The following is a 22708-nucleotide window of genomic DNA, read 5'->3' on the forward strand; positions in this document are numbered from 1 at the left end:
GCATTTTGACAGGGGAGCGACATGATGGATTTCCCTTTTCCAGAGATCACTCTGGCTGCTGTGTGGTGAGCAAAGCACACCCACCCCTGTGGGGCAAGACTGGAAGTGGGAAGTTAGGGGCCGCTGCAGGAGCGAAAGACTGATGGGGTGGTGAGAAGCGGTCAGACTGAGGATGCATTTTGAAGGACCCCTAGCAGAACTTATTGATGGACTGGATGTGGGATGCGGGGTATGAAACGATCCAGGGTACCCTCAGGAATCTCACTGGAAGAACTGGTATCATGTTTGGAAATGGAGAAGCCCAAGGAGGAAGCAATTTGGGTCAGGAGGAATTGGGACAAAATGAAGAGCGGCAGGTTCGCTTTAAGAGGCTTGTCTGGTATGTTAGGTATGCATCTGTATGTGCCAAAGACGCAACAGGTTTGTGAATGGACCCTCAGGGGAGAGGTCGGTACTGGAGACAGAATGATAGGATCCATCTTTGTGTCCACTTGATCCAAAGCCCTGGGACTGGAGATTGCCCAGGGACAAACATGGAAGAGAAGAGGCCAAAGAATGAGTCCCAGTGCCCTTTGACAAGTAAATGTCGCAAAGATGAGTTGCCAGCCAAGGAAAGGAGGAGTGGCCAGTGTCATAGGAGGAGAACCAGGAATGGGTAATGTCCTAAAATCCAAGTGAAAAAAGGAGGGAGTGATTGGCTGTGTCAGAGATAGAGCTTGAGAGATAACCACTGGATTTGGTGACAAGGAGGTATTAGTGAGCTGGCCAAGAGGGGTTTCAGGAACGTGGGGACAAAAGCCAGACTGAAATGTTCTCAAGAGAGGTATATATACAATGCGGGGGGGGGGGGGATATATACAATGTGTGTGGGGGGTATATATACAATGCAGGGGGGGTATATATACAATGCGGGGGGGGTATATATACAATGCGGGGGGGGTATATATACAATGGAGTACTCCTCAGCCATCAAAAAGAATGAAATTTCACCATTTGCAGCAACATGGATGGATTTGGAGGGTATTATGCTTAGTGAAAGAAGTCAGACAGCGAAAGACAAATACTGTATGATATCACTTATATGTGGAATCTAAAAAATACAACAAATGAGTGAATATAATAAAAAAAGTAACAGACTCACAGATTATAGAGAACAGACCAGTGGTTACCAGTGGGGAGAGGGAAGGTGGGTGGAAAAAGAAAGGAGATTAAGAGGTACAAACTACTATGAATAAAATAAATAAGCCACAAGGATCTGTTGTACAGCACAGATATTGGAATACAGCCATTATTTTATAATAACTATAATGGAGTATAACCTTTAAAAATTGTGAATCGCTATGTTGAAACTTATAGAATATTGTAAGCCAACTATACCTCCGTTAAAAGAAAAGAAAGAAAAGAGAACTGGGGGTGAGGAAGTAGAGACAGTGAGTACAGATTATTATTAAGTTAGATTAATTATAGCTCTATTAATTACAAGTAAAGATTATACTTCCAGTTTTGTAGATGAGGGAACTGAGGCGTACAGAGATTTTAAGTGACGTGCCCAGGGTCTCAGAACAGAAAATTCTGTGCTCTTACCCACTACGTAAGATTACTGCCTTTTCTGCGAATATTCTCGCTGTTCTGATTTTGTAATAATCAGGGCAGGCTAAACATTCGCTATATTAAGACCATGCATGTGTCCCCAGACTTAGTTCTTTTCCTAGGTCTGGTTTTATAAATGCTGGTGATAAACCAAGTCTGATTTATATGATGAATCTTATGTGGGAAATGTCTGTGACTCTAGGTATCCGATCAACCTTGAGAAATGGTAGCACAGCTAGTGTAATAACTTTTGAAGATAACCATTGCTAATGTGATGATTACCCGTTGCCATTAAATGAATTGTAAAATGTAAAAAAAAGAAAGATTACTGCCTTTTATCTTGAGTGGGACACCAGGGAGAAATAAATGCCCTTTGCCATTTAAAATCCTCCTTCCTAAGCTCGAGAGACACTCAAGGTTACCATCAGGGAAAGCCAAGATCGACCCAGCTGCCACGGACTGGGTGTTTCCAGCCAAGCGCTGAGCTGAGTGTTTTACAAGTTTTATTGTGTTTTGTCCTTTCAATGATCCCATGAAGGAGGAATCGTTATCTTCATATTAAAGGTGAGGAAAGTGAAGTTCAGAGACGCTAGACTTTTCCCTTTGGTCACACAGGTAGACAGTGGTAGAATCTTGAGCCCGGGTCTGCCTCGCACCCACGTTGGCTCTTCATCAGCCCACACTGCCAGTGGGGAAGGTTGGGAGGGTGGGGGGCAGCTGCAGGGCATTTATGACGATGAGGCTGCCCACCTCCTTCTCGTCAGCACCCCTGACGGTGACTGCTCCGGGGGTCCTCTCCTGACCTCTCTCTACGTAAACTAGGAAGTGGAGCGGTGGGTAGAGAAGTTGTGGAAGTAGGAGTGGGCTCACAGCCCGCCCACACTCGTTCTAGCCAAGGCTGGTGCTGGCTGTGGTCTGGTTTTCAGGCTGGCAGGCTGTCGTTTTGCAGGAGGCTCAGGCAGAGACCCACTTAGGTGGTAACTCTCCAGCACCCAAGGGTTGAGAAGGGGGGGATGGGGCATAAGCTCTGGAAAGGACGGAGGATTCCCAGCAAGAAAGTTCCAGCCTGAGGTTCCCGAAACATGATCCGTGAGGCCCTGGGGCATGTCTGTCTTGACAATGGAAAACACTGGGATCAGACAGCTTCAAGGTCAAACGCTGGCTTTAGCCTTATACTGGCATAACCTTGGGTCATTTCTATGAGTACTTTAAAAATGGATCTTAGGACTTCCCTAGCAGTCCAGTGGTTAAGACCCCATGCTCCCAACACAGGGGGCACGGGTTCGATCCCTGGTCGGGGAAGATCCCCGCATGCCGTGTGGCATGGCACAGGCAAAAAAAAAAAAAAAAAAAAAATTAAATGTTAGAAAAATGGATCTTAGAAGGTGAGTGTTGTTTAATGGATGTGGAGTGAGAAGAACCAAAGTCTGGAACTCCAACTCCAGATTTACCATCATGTGAGTGTGGGCAGATTCTTCCCCATCTTTGAAGTTCAGGTTTTTGCTCTATAAATCAGGCATACAAATTTCTACCTCGCAGGATGGGTGGGAGGATTAGCCAGGAAATTAAGATGGACAAGCATCTGGAGTGCTGTGTGGCAAACGGGAGGCAGTCAAAAAATGCTAGATCTGAATTCATTCATTCATTCATTCATATTTAGTGAACATCTACTAAAGCCCAGGCATTTGGCTACACACAAAGGGCTTGGGTGCTTTGAGAGGCCCTGAACTATTTGCTTTTCTCCTGGGAGATGGGTGAGAGGGCATCCTTGTGCCAGCAGGAGAATGGGAAGCAGGGATCTGGAGCCTGGGCCCGAGAGGCAGGATGCGCTTGAGAGACGGTCCTAACCCTGAGAAATGTTATTGTCAGAACCTCCTTTGATCACATGCAGACCAAGCAGTGAGTTAAATGTTGAAGGAGCTAATGGAAGGTGTCTCCTAAAGGATCACAGACAGAAAGGGGGTAGGAACAGGGAGGAAGCTATCACTTCGAGCACGTGACTCTGTACTATGCATGGTCTTCAGACACTTTGAATATACTGTAAGAGGGAGGTGGGATTTTCCCCTTTAGAGATGAAGAAACTTCGTCTCACAGCCATGAATTAACTGCCCAAGGTCGTGTAGCAGGGGTGAAGGAGCTGGGATTGGCTCAGGCCTGTTGGCTTTTCCTAGCATTCTACGATGTCTCTAAAGCAGCATTGCCCAGGATGGGTCTCTATTCACTGCCCACATCAGCACAGGAAAGATTCTGAGATGCCCTGCCCTGTGGGATTTCTGTTGAGCCCAGCTGTTTCCCCAACAAATTTGACCATGGAATCTTCTCCTCATGCCATGGGCCCCTGATTCCTAGCAATAACCTTGAAACTCTTTTTGGAAAATACTACTTTAAAACAACAAAAAAGCAGAATTGCCACCAATTCTCTTCCAGAACTCACTTCTGACCCTTTGCCTTTGGAACAGAGTTTGTACAACTTTTCTTCACCTTGGGTTCCTTCTGCTGCCAGGAGACAGCATCTTTATCCTCTTTTTACTTCATTCTGTCTTTCCTATTTCCTCTTCTCCTGTAGTTTGCAGGAAGAAAGTTTCCTGACTGGAATACAGTATGTGGGCTTAATTTTTACTCATGTTCCTGACCGGTAAAGACCACAAGAGCAGCGATTACCACGGGTGTTTTAAAGATGGGTATTGGAAGACAAGTATTATTTAAGTGGAAAGAGTCCAGGATTTAGAATCAAAGACCAAAGTCCAGAAGTTTGGCTCCCGAATATCATCTGTGTGACTTTGGGCAGGTGACCCTGCATCTCTGAGCCTCAGTTCATTTCTTTGTACTTCTTAGGAGGTTTTGGTAAAACAGAAAATGGTGAGATAATATTCATGAGAAGTATCAGTGTAAACTGTAAAGTGCTATATGAAGTTTTATCCTTACTAAATGTTATCATCATCCTAGAAGTGAGTCCATCATAGACTCCTGAAATGTCCAGGGACTCGGAAACAACTTCACAGTAGTTCTAGAGGGCCGTCCAGGCGGCTTCAAGGTCGGCTGGCCACTCTGTCCGGTGGAGGGGAGAAGCCGGCTGGGGGCCGGTACAGAGTCTCAGAGAGCATCTCGAAGCATTTTGATTAAGAGACCATTTCCTGAATTCAGAGGACTTGTTTCAACAAGCAAGCATCAAAGTCAACTTGGGAAAGACAGGAATCATTAATCACAGCCCCATCTAGGGCTGACCAAGCGGCAGATGGATTGATAAACCTTTCAAAGGGGAAGGTATTCCCAAGCAGGGCTGCTGCGCCTGGCTGCCCCCCTGACTGAGATTTGTGAGCACAGATAAATGTTTTCCCTGCTCGCTACAAAGAGTGGGAAATCACATGGGAGTCGAAGGGCAGGGCGATGGGGGCTGTCCTTTCATCTTCCAATGGGTGAGAGAAGGGTAGCAAAGCAGGTCCCACACACCTCTCCCTCCCCAACACCCCCAATTCCAGAGCCTGGATGCCTACGTTGTATTCAGCATCCAAGATGTGCCAGGCGCTTAATCTACACGATATTATCAAATCCTCAGAACAAGCAGATGTTATGACTTGTTTTAGAGATGAAGAAAGTGAAGGCTCACCGAGGTCAAGGTCACCAAGCAAGTGGCAAAGCCAGGAACTGAACCCACCTGTCTGACGCTGGCGGACCAGGAGGAGATGGGGGCAGAGGAAGAACAGAGAAGGCTGAGCCCGTGAAAGAACTTGCTCAGAAACACACGGCGCTGGATGAGGTGGGATTTGAGGGAAAAAAAGACCGTCAACAGCAGGAAACCCTGCCGAGAGCATCGGACATGAAGTTCAAGGTTGCCACCTACTTATCTAGCAATCAATAAAGGCCAAACAGTTCCCACACTGCACAGACCCCAGCTACTAAAAGGTCCTATTGTGTTCCTCTGGAATTGTGACCTGTGTGCAGACATCTTGTCCTGTTCTCTAACTCTTGGCATCTCATTCCAGTCCAGCTGTCCAGGCTGCAGCCTCAGCGTGGGTCATCTTGACTCCCCATCCCCTCTATGCGGAGGTGGGCATTAGTCATCAACTGACATGGTGACTAAGCCTCTGGATTCCCCACTTTCAGTGCACCAGGAAGTGGATTCTAAGTTTCTCTGTAAAACACCAAGTAAATGCAGGTCCCTGGCAAGGCCAGGCTGTCTACTGGGGAGTCCCCATGGGTTGGCAGAATTGCATCATTCTCTAGAGCTTACAGCGTTGGGGGTCCAACATGGGTCCTGGACTGGGTGAATCAGCCTGAGGACTCACTGGTCACTTTCTCTATTGGTGGGAAATCCTCAGGGATCCTTCTTGCAAAGCAGGGAACTCCGCAGGGGGTCTGACTTTCTGAGCCCTCCTTGGAAATACCTTTGCTGTGGCTCACTGATCAATCCATTGGAGATACTCAATCTCAGTGCCTACAGGCTCTGTGTAATCCAGTCTCTAGCAACTGATAAAACTTCAGTACTCTAGCGCTCTTGTCAGGGATGCTGGGGGGAGCAATAAGTCCCTCCCCTGTAGGCTGTGGCCCATCTTCTTTGCCCTGTGACCTCAGGGATTCCTTTAGCAAGTACCAGGGGAGCCTCAGAAGGATCACGCTTGTGGCTGAGTCCACACTTGCCGCACTCTCTGCACATGAGTAGCCATAGTCATCCCTCCCCTCCCCCCACATCTTCTTGCCGGCATTACCTGTTTACTGGAAGACATGTTGGTGAGCGTACTGATGCTGCTGGTATCTGTGACCACCATTGCCGATGGAAACCGGGAGGTGTGGGAATACTGGGGGGGTTCCTGCTTGTGTGCATACACTAGAGAGACAGAGTGAAGACAAAATCAACGTGTAGATCACACAGGCGTGAACATAGCTACAGACCCCCGCCACCTCCAGCCCACACCACTGCTCCTGCTTCCCCAGGCAGATAAAAGGAAGGTGGTGGTGGTGGTTATGTCTGGCAAGGCAGTGCGATGTGATAGAAAGAACGGCCATGCGTTTAAATCCTGGCTCCTTAATCAACTCAGCCTCAGGTTCCTCACCTCTAAAATGGGAATGATATAGGATTAGAAGAGCTTGTGTTTAAAGCACTTCATACCAAATAGATCAGCAGCTTTGCACAGTGCCTGGTGTGCAGTGGTGGCTGGCACTTCTGGGGTGGGAGCACTTCTTTGCCCCTGACTTTCAACAGAGTGTCAGACTCCTGGGCATCAACAAGTGATCCTTAGGCATATGTGGTACATCTGAGAACTTAGGGCAAAAAAAAGTTCTAAATAGCTGGCAAAATGAAGGAGCTGGCCTGTTTGTCTACTGTTTCTGCCGTGACTCAAGTGCCAGGTCTTGTGCTAGCAACTGTAGATTAATTAGTAATTGTAAATGGACATGGATGTCATTACTTGTATAATTCTGGGCTGTTCCAGTTTGCGCTAGAATGCCTTATGACATCACACAGAGATGAAGGCTGATGGACAAAATGAGACTAGATACCAAGAAAGCCTCCAGGAGCATGTGGCTCACTTTTTGTTTTTCTAGCCTGTGTCCACCAAGTCTGGAACCTTTCACTCACGCTAGTTCGTCCATAAGAGTCATGGAAATTCCAGGTCACGTGACCAACCCAGAAAGCATGTGGATGTCTGGCCTTGAGGGAGGGACCAGCGTGTTCTACCAAGGAGTCCTCCAGTTGGGAATGGGGGTGAAGGTCACAGCCCGACGCCTCAGCCTGCCCTTCCCTTGGAGGGAGGCTGGTTATTTCCTGGCCTGGGGCAACCGTGAGCTATCTCTTCAGAGCCAGCCAGGCCAGCTGGGCCATGGCAGTCCACAGGTCACTGATGACCACTCTCCGACTGTCATACCCGGGCCTCGCCACTGAGGAATCCTGTCCAGGTGAGGGGTGGGGGCAAGTGGGGAGCATATTGGCCCTGGACGGAAGGGCAGTGGTACACCTGTGGTCCCAGACTCTGCTACAGGCTGTGGTAGATTTTTTTAAAGCCTTGAAAATGTGATTGGAATGTGAGATGGTACTTAGAAACCAGCTCCGCAGGCCTGGGAATAGAGCCCCGAGCGTAGAAGAAGGCTGAACTTGGCTGGTCTCCCTCAGACCCACAGCTCTGCCTGAGGCAGCCGGAGGAGAAACTGAAATCCTCTTTCCCATCCCTGCCTCCTTCTATTAAGGAGTCCCTTGATAAATAATCACTTGCATTTTTACAACTCTTAACACTTACCAAACTCAGTTCATACCTATTTTTGTTTCATTTCCCTAATCACTCTACATGCACACTATTTCCATTTTACGAGGATGAAACTGAAGCTGAGAGTAGCTAGGGAACTTAACAATGGCTCCCTAGCTGGTAAGGCTCAGAGCCAGGATTTAATCAGACAGCTAGGTCTGTCTGACCCTAAGGCTATCACTCTATTCCACAGACGTCCCTGGTGTCCCTGTGGTAACTGTGCTTGAAGCAGGGAAGCCATCCTTTCCATGATTTCTCCCCAAACTCAGAGGCCAGGGACTACAGCCTGACGTGGCCAGAGGACTGGGGGTCTGGGGCTCAGGAGGGGGTAGGGGGAGAGACACGGGGGATGGGGGTGGGTGGGAACTAAATGGTTGAAAGGTAGACTTGGGGTAGGTGTAGAAATTGGAGGTGGGAAGCAGCCTCTGTGTGGTGGGCAGAAACTCTAATATTCCTTGTGCAGGATGATGTGTAGGCGGTATTTTCTGCCCATGTTCATGGTTCTTGATTGGAGATGTCTGGGGTGTGGAAATTGGAGGGTGTGGGGACTCTGGAAGATTCTTCAGTTTCAGAGAAGGCAAATAGGAGGCAAATTATATGCCAAGTCTGATCATTTGGTAACAGCTGCCTGGAACTTTGAACGGAAAAGGCTAAGTTGAGGCTCGTTGGGAAAAGGGGCTGCGCTTGACTGGGGGTCTCTTCCACGGGGGCCAGGGTGGGAAAGGGGGCATGAGTTCGCTCCACATCTAAGCTACCCTTACTCTCTATCTCCAGCTCCCCTTTCCATATAGGTCTTAATTGTCTTCATCAAATTTTCCCCCAGGAATCCTGGGGGTAGAGAAGAGGACCAGAAAAGGCACAGCACTGCATAAGAGTTATGCTTGAGATATTGGCTTTGTTGATCACAGGTAGGGAAAAGTGACCAGACCAATAAGCTTCCAAGAAGCTTCAGACCCATAGGGGGAAGAGCTCGGCTGCTGAGGTCCCTTTGGGCTCCCTCCCCGACTTGCCCGTGTCCTTACTGTGTGAGTTCTGCAGCTGCGTCACAGCGGCCATGAAGGGCTGCTGGGCCATGTGGCTGCCCGGGCTCTGCTGCATGAGGGGCTGCTGGTGAGAGCTGTGCAGCTGCTGGGAGAACTGGACGGGCTGCAGGGCTGCCAGGCTGCCGGCCACGCTGTTGATGACAGGGACGCTCTGAGCTTGGGAGGAGTTGAGGCCTGTGTGAACAAGAGGGAAGATTAGAGATGGCTTCAGGGAGGAGGACAGGTGAACAGATGTGAATGGTCATCAACGGAGGCCCTGCTATTTGCCAGGCACTGGGCTGAGCCTGTTACGTAAGAGACTGCACAGAAAGCAATTTTATAGACCCATCTTATAGACCAAAAAACTGAGGCTTAGAGAGATTAAGTTGACTTGCTCAAATTCCACAGCGAGTTGTGGATGCAAATGGGCTTTCAACAGATCTGAAGGAGACCTGAGAGTCTCCCAAAGTTGTCCTGTGACCTCCCAAACTTAGCTCCCTTGAGGTTGCAGGGCCCTGTGCTTGCCTGCTCCATCCATGCCTGGCTCTGAGGGAGCAGGGTTAAAGGCATCCACACCAAGGTGCAGATTACTGCCCAGATATATCAGCAGGGGGCAGGAGTGTTCAGGGACCCACATTTGGATAAAAAGCAAACCCCCCTCCACAGTCCTGGAGGTATGGAGCCTGAAGCCCCTCATTTAGCGGGCTGTGCAAAACCCGAAAGAGGTCAGATGCTCATTCTCTTGCCTGGAACAGAGAGGGGATAAAACACTGCAACTCAATCAGTCTATGAAAAGGGTATATCTTATCTGGCAGCACAGGGCTGCTGGCCTCAAAAGGACCAGGTATTGGAAGGAGTAAGTAGTAAGTTGAAGGTTGGCAGTTCCAGTAGGTGTTGCTTTCTGTTCTGGAAGAATGAGGGCCTCCGTGGTTCTGTACTGTGTCTGTATCCTAAGGTCTCTTTAGAACTGGGGCCAGCACTGCAAAGATCAGGTCCCTGGTACCCACCCTCCATCGTCTCCCTGGGCGGGACTCTGGGGAAGGCACCTGAGGCAGGGTGGGAGTGGGGATGTGAGGATCAGGGGAAAGACACCCCGACCTCTTTCCTGGAACTGCCAAGGTTCCTTTGACCTTGCTTTCTGGGAAGTGGGGGGAAGAATGCGATGAAGAAGGAATCCCAGAGAAAGGTCTCTTTTAGGCAAACGTGGAAAAGACACCTAGAGAGCCTTTCCTGAGACAGAGAGGGTTCCATAAGCAGGTTCACAGGAGGAGGCAGTCCTCCGTGGAGATAGCACAAAGACCTCAACGATGGCCTGCTCAGAACCCAGCTGATACTGTTATCAGAAACCTAAAAGGTGAGGCCCATGAGCAGAAGGGAAGACGAATAAGCCCCCTCCTGGCTCTCCTGGCTGGGACTGGGGAGGTGGGGTCCTCTGAGCGATCAGAATAGTGCTATCTCCAATTCCCCAGGGGTTCGGCTTCTCCTCTAGGCAGTGTCTCACCCGATACCACGATCTCCTGTTTCCCTTTCCTACCTTCTACGTAAGGTCTCAGTACCCGAGGAAGCCCCATGGATTTGCTGTTGTCTCCCCGAGCCCATTGCCACTGCTGTTTTTGGGAAATCTCTGCCCAGAAAAGCAAATTATGCTGTCTAGAGTGGATGACAGTGGAGGGCATACTTCTGCAACCTGCCTGTGTTTTAGAATCATCCTGGGGAGCACTTTAAGAAATATACATTCCTCGGCCTCACCCATGACTTAATGAGTCAGACACTTTAGAGGTGAGGCCCAGGAATTTTATTTTCAACACAGTCTGTGACCCTGATATGCCTCAATTCCAGGATGGAGAGCCACTGATGTCATTCGAGCTCCTGCGAAGTGTGACTCTTGGCCTTTCCATCTGTTTTCTGGGCACTGATTCCTGCTTAAGAAGCATGTTATCCAGTCCAGTAGGTGAGTAGAGAATGAGGAATTGGCACTGCTGGGTAATCTGTTATCACATTCTCCTTGGGCCTCTGCAGTCGCCAGGCAGGGCTCACATACTCAACAGGACAGGAGTTGGCTATTCCTTGCCCCAAAACTCATCTCTCGGCTTATTGGCCTGTCGTGTGGAGAGCAGTACAAGTTTGGACTCGTAACTGATTCTTCATCCTGACACTCCACGGGGTAGGACCACTGCATCTCAGCCATGTTTTCTGGTGACCCTCATCGTGCTTCAAGTACACACACACACACACTCTCACCCTTCTAAGGTCAACGTACTCTGGTGTTGGCTGTCTGCAGTAGGAGATTAAGATTATTGTAAGAAGGTAGAGAAGGATGGGTGAGAAAAATTAGGAGGAACAAAACAGAAAAATATGTAATAGCTCCAGGGAAAATTTTAATTCCGATAGTGCCTAAGAAAATATATAACTGTGTGTGTCAGCCAAAGCTGGACGTGTGAAGAGAGAAGGTAAGTGGGACAGTTTGTGTATCATTTTGGTTGTAAAAATATAGGTGGGATATCTTATCCGTAGGCCTTTTCAAATCATCTAGAAGGTAAGCAAGTTGGTTTCAGTTATCCTATCTCATTCTCAAACCCTGGTGTTAGCGTGGTTACCATATTGCTGGAGAGGGCCCCGTGAAAAGGCAGCAAATTTTAAATACTTGATTTTGTGAGTTCTCTAAAGGCTTCTCCTTTCCCACTTCGCTTTACAGAACTCAATGGGGAGGGCATCAATCTCCCAGCTGCTGAGGACAGAGAGAGCCACACTGATTTATTCAGTAAACTCCTGTGTCTCCTAGGGGCCTAGCCCTGTTTTGCCCTCAAGGAGAGCACAAGTCCTTCTCTTCAGAAGTGATCTGAGTTGCTACCCTGACTAGAGATGGTTTAGGAAGAGAGGCGATCCCCAGGGTGAAAGAAAGATAAGCAATGTACTGCCCTTAGATCTTTCCCGAGACTTCTCAGGGATGCTTCCCTGGGTCACAAGGAAGACTTGGCCTGAGCTGTTACCGTAAGGCTGAAATATGCTGAATACACATCAACGTTATTACTCTGAGAGAGACATCCACTGGCACAGCCGTGTCAGCCTTCCTGTGCCCTGAAATGGCCCATCTGTGATGGATGGGGATGGACTCTCTGTGGGATGCAAGCTGCTGGGGCTGGAAGGACATGACCCCTCTCCCTGTCTTCAGTCCTGGGCATACACAACCTATTTCTCCTTAAATCTGTCAAGGCTCAGAGATGCTGTGACACTTTCCTGCAGAGTCCCTTCTCAGTATGTTTTCACCGTGGGCCAAGGAGGTCTCGTTCGACCACACAAAATTCCCCTTTAAGAAGGAAGCCCCTCATGTCTTGCTCCATCTTGGCCAACACAAAGAAACATCAACACAACCCAACCTCCTAGAAAACCCACCACATACTTAGGGATAGGAATGAATACCAGACAAAAGTATAAGCTACAATATTATACATACTCATGCTTTATCGATTTACAGGCATGTCTACACACACGGTCATTGGATTGCCAACCCATTTTACAGATGAGGAGACTGACCCTCATAAAGCTTCAATGATTTGACCCACAATGCACAGCTGGTGAGCTGTGACCAGGATTCAACTCCGTTCCATAATTTTCTCTTATTTTAGGCTAAACAATCCAAATCTTGTTGAGGAGAGAAATAAGGAACGAAACGAGTTGAATCAATCCTACAAGTGTCAGGTGAGTTTTAAGGGGATCTTCTTTAGTTCTTCTGTTTTTGTTTTTTTAAAATCAGGTTGACTCATTTCCCATGCTGCTTCTCCCTGCCCCCAAGTTTTCTGACCAAGAACAGAGCTTACTTTGTGCAATGGCCATGACTCCAGAGAGGGGGGTCATGATGAGGTTTTGAGATTGCTGGGGATTGTGGTGGGACAGGCTGTGGATATTCGTCAAGGTGCTGACCGGGGGCAAACCTCCTCCTGAGACTGAGATCTGCTGGAGAGAAAAAAACAAGAGCAGCATGAGTAGAATCAGGGTTGCAAAGAGCAGTGTCCAAAAGGACGTGGCTCAGCAATTCCTTGGCATGGCTAATTCACTGGTTCATTCATTCATTCATCCATTCAGGAACAATTATTAAGCACCAAGTGAGGGATAGGCACCGTTCTAGGTACAGAGGATGGAGTGGTAAGTAATATTGACCATAATCCCTTCCCTCATGTGCCTGCTTGTTGACTACCTTTGAATTACTAGCTTGCCTTAGAGATTCCTCAGCCCATGTGTATTATGTGATTGTCTCTGGCTCATGTTGAAAGTATCTTCTGTTCTGCTCTATGCCCTCTATAGTATTGGTGCTAAAGACATGTGATTGCTAAAAATAGTAGCTGAAGAAATGCCCTGGGATTCCCTAGCGTAGCAGATTAGGGCCCAGGCAGGAGCACAGGGAAGCTTTCACTGAGTACAGGTTCTAGGAAGCACTGCTCATGCATTAACTCACAAACCTCACTAGAGCCACGAGGCAGATACTTCTGCCATTTCCATTTCACGGATAACAAAACTGAGGCCCAGAGTAGTTGTGCATATCGCCTGAGATCCGACAACTAGTAAATGGTAACTCTTGTGTTCAAACCCAAGTCTGTCTGACTCTAATATTCAAGTTCTTACTTTTTACGGAGGACTTTTACCCGATAATTATTACTAAGGTTTTTCTGGGGGAGATCAGCCATGATTGGGCTTCTCTACTTTTCCCAAATCTCTACTATACATTTAAAAAAAATTTTTTTTTTTTTGGGCAGGAAGCTACTATTGTAATGACAAAGCTACTAAATGAGGCTTGACTCCGTTTCACCATTATATGTTAATGACAGATTAGTAAGAGAAACCTACTGAGTTTTGTGTATTTTTGTCCAAGGCCACTCTGAGTCCTATTTATTCCTAATAGTGTCTTTTCCTTATCGATTTTCTTCATTTTCCCAAGTGTATATATAACGGCATCACAGGCCTATAATGCTAATTGGGTCTCTTCCTTGCTAGTGCTAATACGTCTACATGTCATATTGCATTGGTTAGAATTTTCCCAGTAGTATTAACCAGTAACAGAGGTAATAGATGTACTTACTTTGATTCTGTATTATCAGAAATGCTTCCAATGTTTCCCCATTAATTATAAGAAGTTTTCAGTTTTACACACACATACACACAACAAACTTTTATTCATGATAAAGTAGCTTACTATTTATAGTTTTAAAATAATTTTTAGAAGTATTACTAAGAAAGGACTGTCCCCCCTCACTCTGAAATAACTCAGACATTCTTGATGGCATCAGGAATGCTGACAGGTGGGTTAGGGTTGGGATACATACATCAGATGTTTGAGTCGCCCTCTCCTTCTTCCTTCCCTTGTGACCCAGAGCTCCTTAGACTATAGGTCTCACACCAGCACCCAGGGGGGAAGACACTCTCTCTTGCCTGCCCTTCTGATCAACCCCATAGCTTCCAAGGTGAATTTGAAAAAGAAAGAAAGAAAAACCCAAACAGGTTTGTTTGTGTTTTTAAAACGAGCATCAAGACATGAGTTAGGGGTCACATGACCAAGAAGGAATTCTGACCACATCAAACAAGAGAGAACCAGCTTGTTTGCTGGACTTGTTTTTCAAAATGTCAGAGTCATTAAAAAAAAAAAAAAAAGTCAGTGACCTGCCTTCAGACTTGCCCTGAGTAATGCAGTCCTTTGGAGAAAGTCAATGGAGTGACAGTAATCTCTGCCATTTCAATGTCTGGTTTTAACGGTGAAGGAGAAACGTGGGTGCTAATGATAAAAACAATTTAAATGTGTATGGTTTTCGCGCTTGTAAAGTGCTTTCACTGATTGTTCTCAATAGTTAATGGCACACATAGGGAAGGCGTTATGATTATTGCTCCATGGTACAGATTAAGAAACTGAGCCTCTCTCAATGGAAGAGAATGTGAAAAAATATATATTTATATATGTATAACTGAATCACTTTGCTGTACATCTGAAACTAACACAACATTGTAAATCAACTATATTTCCATAAAAATTTTTTAAAAAAGAGAAAGAGAGCCTCAGAAGAGTTGAGAGAGCAGCTCTGTGTCACCTGACTCGTAAGCGAGGAAGCCAGGATTCAAACCCAGTGCTGCTGGGCTTTAAGTCCCATCCACTTACTATTTTGGGGGGCACCTTGGTCAAGCTCCTTCCCACTCTAAAACGCAACCATCATCTTCTATTTGCCTTCAGGACTGATGGAAGCCAGGGAGCTGCCAAGAATATCTGTCATGATCCTCACAGGATAATCCAGAGAGTTTGAGTGGTATCAGCGCTGCCTTTTGCAGTCCTTTGCTTTGTGATTCACACACCTACCATCTACAAGGTTGGTACTATTAACTCTCCTTTGCAGACAAGACGACGGAAGTTTGGAGAAGTTAAGAAATGTGCCCAAGTGGTACAGTGGCCATGAAGAGCAGGCGATCTGCCTCCAGGCCTGAGCTTTTCACTATTAAGCTCTACTGCTTTGATACTGTGGAAGTATCCAGCATGTGCTTTTCTAAAACACAAGGTTCAACAGACACAGACTGCAGTCTGAAACCTGGCCAGCTCTTTGTGGACGCATGCCATTTGGGCATGGGGTGGGGGCCAAATAGAATAAAAGAAAGCTCAAAGGGATCACCATTATTTCCAAAACCAATCCCTGTGGGAAGATTTCAAATGCACATCCTACCACAGGTCAGCACACGAAGACTGTCATTCCCTGGATGGGTCTTATCCCCAAAACGGCAGAGTTACAGGCAAGCCTTACACCACCCTGGTGATGCAGGCATTGTTATCCCCCATTTTCCAGATGAGGAAACTGAAGTTAAGCAACGTCCATCCTATGGCTGATAAACAACAGAACCCACGACGTGGACACACTCGTTCCCTTGCTGCGTTATTTTAAACCATACTCCACTCCTGTCTTTGGTGGACCAGGATCTGTGATGGGCTTGTTATATATTAACCGAAAACAGACTCTTGAATTTGGGCATCCAGTGATAGTGACATAACATATGAGCCAGGGTGTTGGAAACTAGAGAAAAGCTGGTCCCTGCAAACAAGCTTCCAGGTGTTTGCTAACGTTGAGGTGTGCTGTCTTGGTCAATCATCAATCCAATAACATACTGCTCATTAGGGCGCTGCCGAGCAGAAGAGGAAGAAAAAAGCGTCTCCTGCGGCTGCCTTTGGAGCGCCCCGGCCTGGGTGAGGCAGTTTGCTTGTTAGGAGGAAGGGCAGGAGGGCTCACAGGGAAACCCCAAGGACCTTCAAGCAATAGGAGAGGAGACCTGTTTCCTCCGCTGGGAAGTCAAGATCTCTCCCGCAAGCCCCGCCCCCCTCCTCCAGGGAAGTCTGGGCAATCCTTTAACTTATTTGGGTCTCACAAGGCAGCCAAAGAAGAAGCTTAAGGGATGAGAGGTGGGCAAGGGGGCTGCAAAAGGGCTCCCCTAGGAGCATCTTTCGTTTCCTTTTGCAGAGACCACTACCAGGGATTGATCAGCTCAAGTCCCCAAACTAGAGTTGGCCAGGCCTGGCGCTCCCCTCGGATATTACACTTTGTTTTTTCCTCCAGGGAGCTGGGGACTCAGTCACCTGTGACTCACCATTCCTGTGTTGCCTACACGGCACACACGTCAAGGTCTAGAATGGCATCGGCTCCCTGCCCGCCACCCCCCACCCCCGCCACCCCCCCCACCCCCGCCTCTAGGTCAGACACCTTGAAGGAAGGCATACGGCTCCACCTTGAGCTTGGAAGCCAGGAACCCACGGCTCCTCCCTCCTGTGAAACACAGAGCATGACCCAAAGAATCAAGTTTTCCACGTTCTACCCTTCCTAGTGTCGTCATGCTGCGTTCTCTTGGAAGCCGCCCTCCCCTGCTGCGCTTGTGTTGCTTGAGGATTAGAACGTCGAAAATTCAACATCAACTAGTCTATTCCTCACTGGGCGGGGCTGCTCAACTGACATCTGGGGCTGGGCTGTGGTTATGGGTATAGACAACTTCATTTAGGGAGAATAATACTGACATTCACCTAACAACAATCGCATTGTCGTTCATGGAATATTTACCGTCCCCAACACCGTGCCTCTCGTGTTATCACCTTTGTTCTGCCAACAACCCTAGTGTTATTACTTTTTATAGATGAGAAAGAAAGAGCTAGAACCTGCCCAAGGCTACACAGCTATTAAATGCCGAGCTGGGATTTGAACCCGGGTCACTGTAACTTCAAAGTTGGTGTTTCCCACTCACCCTGTAAGCACCGCCCCACCCCACCTGCCATTTTGTGCTGTGATCTTCACTGCCGTCCAGTGTCCTTCAAAACCCCCGTGCCAGAAGCTTCCCCACCTCCCGCCATCCACTCAATCCTGACTTAACTACCCTCCTTGCCAGGACCAGGAGGGTGTGAAGAGGAAGAGGGGGCTTGTTTCAAAGTGAGGTGCTCTCTGGGTTAAAAAACTGGCTTTGGAGGCCCTGGGTTGGGGGGGATGAATGAGCATTTTATCAACTCAAATGTCACCGGCAGCCCCAAAACAAACAGTGTCCCACCCGCTTTGCTCCTTTATGAGGCATTCAATCAATAAAACGAGAGCAGGGCTCTGTCAGATTTATTGGCTGGGTTCAAACCGAACACCTCTTCCACCCGCCAAAGGCTGGGTCACCGGTTCTACCTTTCCGTTCCAACTCTGGACGGCCCCCATTTTCCCCTGTGGGGCTACAATGGTTCATTGTTTGAGGCAGGCCTTGTGAGAAGTTGTGTTTGTTTTGCCTCTTATCTTATCAGCTCCAGAGCTACAATGGCCCAGGTGTACTCACCATTTTACCATCAGGTGAGAGGAGATTGTGGCCCGGGTCCAGGCTGGCTGGAGAGACTTGCTGTAAAACAGACTGGCTAGTCACCATGGCGCTGTTGCCATGGTGACTGATTGTTGAGGAGGAAGTGACCTCATTGTTTCCCTGCTGGCTGTAGCGCACTCCTGCAAAACAAGGCAGACCCAACAGCGAAGATTAGTGCCACCTGACCCGAGAACACTTGCTTTCTAGGGTGGATGACAAGGAAGAAAAGCTGCCTTCCATCCGCTGTCTTTCTCTAGGGTAGAGGTTGCATGGCCTCTGCTTGAATTCTAGAATGTAATCTCCATGAGGGCAGGATGTTTTTATCTGTTTTGTTTTGTTCATGGCTGTATTCCCTCGGTAGCCACTCAATAAGTATCTGTCAAATGAATGAACGAACGAATGAACAAATGAATGGATTCTGATTCTTGTTGCTTCAGCATAGTTCGTTTAGGATTTAGGGGCTTCTCTTTCTGGCTGGCGTATTTCTTTTGTTCTTCAAAATGCCTTCTAGAAATGTTTCCCTGGCATCGCTTGGCCAAGCAGGGCTTCAAAGCATGAGTTGATGGATTTTACGGAGAGGGACTGGCCCAGCAACCCTTATAAGGGCCACAACAAAATGCACCAGACTCTGTGCACCACCATTTTGGCCAAGCCCAAGAGGCCAGGGGGACACAGGCGGAGCAGGGTCAGGATGGGGCTGAAGCTAGGAGTCTTCGGTTCTGGAACTCACATTCCTTTGGTGGGGTCCCATTTGGCTGACTTCCAGGGCCCAGGGGAAGGCGTGTCTGCTAGGAGGTGGGGCAGGCAGCAAGCACAGGCAGGAGGCGGATGCCTAGTAAACCACTGCAGTTTGGTCTGCAAGGGAGGGGAGAACCAAGCATGTGTGCAATGTCACTGCTCTGACCCTCCCTCTCGCTCGGGAACCAAAGCGCAGGTCTGTGCTCAGGAAAGGGACAGTGCTGGGCAGAGACCAGGCGGGTGAAGGGAGCTGAAGGGGGAAGAGAACCTGGGCCCAGTGTGCAGAGTCCAAGTCCTGCTTGATGTGCCTGTGAAACAGCCAAAGACGAAGCCAGGGGTAGCTGAGGCATCTCACCCTCAGCTCAAAGCTGAGAAAGACAGTGTTCTGGTTTATGCTTTGGATTGGACAGAAAGGTTCGGGGGACCCTGTTCCTACCTGCAAGGGATGGAGACCAAATGCCTTAGGCATGGAATTATTTGGAGAGGAGGACCAACTTCTCCTTCGTTTTCCCTTTTGCCCAGTTCCCCAGGATCAAACATCACTGTATCAAGTATCCGAGTTCTGTCGGTCCGCTTGCCCCCTGCCCTGCCTCCTGCCCCACCTGGAGCCCCACCTGCTCGAGGAGCCTGCAGAAGTCCCCCTCCGCACCCCTGGGAGCCAGGCAAGCTGCCCTAACCAGCAGCCTCTTATTCACGAAGACAAAGCTTGCCAAGAGGAGATACAAGCTGGTTTTCCTTGAATTGTGCAAAGGACGTTCCCCAAGGCTGATGTGACCTAGAGCTTAAGAGGGCTGGGGAGAAAACAAACAAACGCTAGGGCAGGGTTCTAACCTTCAGGAGCAACTTGTTTGACTACGAAGTGGCTTGATGCATGCTCTGTGGGCTTCTTCTATTGGTTGTTTCCCCATCTTTTGATTCAAGGGGCTGCTGGGGGTGGGGGTGTTGGCAGACGGCCGGCACTGGAGTTTGGTAGTGATAGGTCTGGAGCACTCTATTTTGGTGGTGGTGGTGAACAGGAACCATGAAGCTAAGAGGAAGAAAGACTTCCACGTCTCCAAGCCCACGCTGCCTGCCCAGTCCTGTCTGACTTCCTCTGCACCTACCTGTAGCCCCTAGGTCTCCTCTTTACCACCCTCTACTCCATCCCGTTGGGTTAAATTAGGTCCTTTTTCTCCACTCATATTTGCCACCGGGTTCCCAGCAAGATACTTATTTAGGAGAAGAGAGATCTGGAACTTGTGAGCTCAGAAGGCAGCTGGGTCCAGTAGAAAAGGGGGAGACAGATTTCAGATCAATTAAACGAAGGATTTTCTAACAAGGGGGGCTAACGGGAAGATTGTGTGCTCTGGAGCTGGACAAACTCGGGTTCCAATCCTGACTTTGCTCTTAACAGATGCGTGATCTTGGGAAAAATCACTCTCTCCCTCTGTGGCTGTTTCCTCTCATAAAGTGAAGAGGACGCTTCCTTAATAGGGCTACTTTGGATTAGAGATGACATCTATAAAGCTCTCAGCAGAATGCCAGATAAACGGCAAACACGGCTAGCGATGCTGCAGGAAGGGAGCTGGTGTAGGGATGGAGCCCAAGATGTTTGCCCTAAGACTCTAGAATTCTGGACAATGAACAGTAGGTTCTAACTACTGAATGGAATTACCTTTCCACGGAGAATCATTTCCAAAGAATCCAACTCTGCTGCAACCACTGATGCTTTGTCCTGGAAGCAACTTGGGAGGGAGGCCTGGCCCCTGGCCCTCTTGTTCTTTCCTTTTGGAGAAACTGGACTTCACCCTGTTTTTCTCTGGCTTCCTCTGACTCCCTGACCAGCTATTTACCTCCCCAAGATGCTCTGCTCCTGAGAGAGCAGTGATAACGCTGGGAGTCAGGTGTGTTTTCACCTCCCAGCTTGTCCCCATCATTGATTCAGTCTCAAGTCAAACAGACGCTCGTTTTCGCCTATTTAATTTGGCTGAAGGAAGAGGGCCAGTCCTCTGGTGATCGAATATGGGTCGTGGGGAGACTTCTCCCCTATCCCAGGCTACATAATTATTTATTTAAAAATAATTAACCAAAGATATCCGCAGGAAACAAAAGCCTTCTTCACAAGGGAGCCTGGCAGGAGGGAGGCAAGAGCCATTTGTTAGAATCCCGGCAGCATAGCCCAAGGCTGCTGTGCTTTGTAAACCTTGTTTTCTCCGCTCCCCCAGCGGAACTTCATTATATGAGAAATATAATGATGGAGCTGCTCTCCTCAAAGACAGATGGGCCTAGACCTCTGCACCTCCCTTTAAGGACCTCTGGTTGAGAGATAGCGTCTGGCTGGGGATTAAGGGAGCCCTGTTTTGAACTCAGTTCTGCCATCAGTGTATTGGGTGAGCTCTAGCTCCCTCATCTCTCAGCCAGAGGAGTGCTTACTGTGGGGAGGGGGCTATCATCACCACACTACTCTCAACAGAGTGCGGTGAGAGCTGGGCACGAGGCTGCTCATCCGCTCCAGGTGCACCTGTAGCTTTTCCCACTGACACTCCTCTCACCAGGAATTTGGCAATCACTCAGGCTCCTGAGAGGGTGGCTGTAATCAGCCAGCCGCCTTAAAAGGGGGTGCGGAGGTGGAGGGTGTATCACAAGATCTCTGCCTACGAGACCAGAAATCGGTGTTCTCGTTAGAGGAAGGAGAGGCCAGGTCCTTGTGTATTTCACAAACTCAGAAGAGCGCTTGAAAGGAGAACCAAAGTAGAATAAGCTCTGGTGCCAGGTGACATGGGTTTAAATCCTGGCTCTACCACATAATAGCTGTGTGACCTTGGGGGAATTACTTAACCTCCCTGAGCTTCAGTTTCTTTATTGTTAATGATTTCCATCCCTTTGGTCAGTGGATGAGTTATGGGCGTGAAATTACCCAGGCCACGCTTGGCACACAACAGTTACTCGAGACACATCTGTTCCTCCTATTTGGGGATTGTCTTTGTTTAAAAGACATTTTTAGGAAGGCTGAGTTCACAAAACTTCATTGAGCACCTATCCTGTGCCAGGCATTGTGGCAGGGAGCCTGTAAGAAGTGGAATGGCATCTTCCCTTCTCCCTTCACCATTGCAGGCTCTGAAAATGAACATACGACAAGGGCTCTGGTTTAATAGTGACTGACCGAAGATGCCAGGCTAATAGCCACAGAGGTCCCGCAGGAGAAATGACAAAGCCAGAAGGTGGTCATGTACTTCCCACTCACTTCCTGGCTCAAGTCACTCATTGGCCACATCCTATCAGCAGCCCTAAGAACCACAGCAAGTATACAGTCCAGCAGCAAAGAACCACAGCAAGTATACAGTCCAGCAGCAAAGGCATCTTAGCTGGAATCTAGAGACAGCCCTGAGGCCTTGGAGAGGAGATGTCTACTCTCACCTGTTCCCAGGCCTCAGCACCGTGGGTGATGATGCCATTTCCGAACTCCTGACAGCATGTGGGACAGAGACAAATCATTTGGTTTCTATCCAACATGACTGGTCAGAAGTGACAAAACATGAAGGAAGCTTACGGTTCCAGAAGCCGGCCTCTCCATACGCTGCCTTCCTGTACCAGCACCCAATCCAGGGCACTCTTCACACTACTGCAGGCTGGGATTTCTTTCTAGAACAAAATTGCACCATGCCACGGCACTCTTTGGAAACCTAACGCTGCTCCTCACTGCCTTCTGGAAAAGCCCCAACACCTCAATGGCAGAATTGGGCTGTTGTGACTCCAGTCTGCCTTATTGGTATCATCTGTCACCACATCCCATACAGCCATGTCAGAGCCCTGCCACTCCTCAGCCAGACCCTGCCATCTCCTGCCTCTGTGCCTTTGCTTATGCTGTTCCCTGTGCCTGGAGAGCTCTTCCCTTCTTCTCCATGTCCCATCATTTAAAAGGGCTAAATGTCACCTCTTCTGTGAAGCTCTCCTTGATTCATCCTGGTAGTTATCTGTTCCATCCTTTGTATTTAACATACAGTAGAGACTCTTACAGCAGGAGCTGGTCACCCTGCACTAAAATGCCCTGAGGATATGTTTCCTTCTCTCTCCCTCTTAAAGAGCATCCTCAGAGCCTAGCAGAGGGGCTGATGTGTGAATATTCATTGAATGAGGGAATAAGCCCTCAGGTGCTTTGAGGATCCTTGCCCCAGAGAACAAGGGAGCATCCCTTCTGGCAGAAGGAGAAAATACAGTCAGTTCTGCGGTCATATTGGTATTAACAGTGTGGATTGGTTCCAATTCTATTGATATATTAGGGAATAATTTGAGTACAACATGAAT

At 48.3% G+C, this 22708-nt stretch overlaps 1 protein-coding gene and 1 non-coding gene across 5 annotated transcripts in view; one reads left to right on the forward strand and one right to left on the reverse strand.

Moving 5' to 3' along the window:
* The window catches only part of HNF1B (HNF1 homeobox B), a 136444-nt gene that overhangs the window by 3567 nt on the left and 110169 nt on the right, over positions 1-22708 (reverse strand). For 2 of the 4 annotated variants that reach the window (XM_027087392.1, XM_027087390.1), the window contains exons 8-11: positions 17666-17826; positions 12667-12799; positions 8849-9043; positions 6297-6415 (exon numbers count right to left, since the gene is read on the reverse strand). In XM_027087392.1, the coding sequence (XP_026943193.1) occupies positions 6297-6415; positions 8849-9043; positions 12667-12799; positions 17666-17826 (608 nt within the window). Of the gene's footprint in view, positions 1-6296; positions 6416-8848; positions 9044-12666; positions 12803-17665; positions 17827-22708 lie in introns of all 4 variants that reach the window. The other 2 variants (XM_027087391.1, XM_027087389.1) reach the window with 1 other exon arrangement.
* Positions 1610-1741, forward strand: LOC113609803 (small nucleolar RNA SNORA72). The gene has a single exon (XR_003428801.1). It is a non-coding gene; the product is annotated as a small nucleolar RNA SNORA72 (small nucleolar RNA).

The sequence above is a fragment of the Aethalodelphis obliquidens genome, unplaced genomic scaffold, assembly GCF_003676395.1.
Source record: "Aethalodelphis obliquidens isolate GAN/ISIS:26980383/991018 unplaced genomic scaffold, ASM367639v1 scaffold58, whole genome shotgun sequence".
NCBI lineage: Eukaryota > Metazoa > Chordata > Mammalia > Artiodactyla > Delphinidae > Aethalodelphis > Aethalodelphis obliquidens.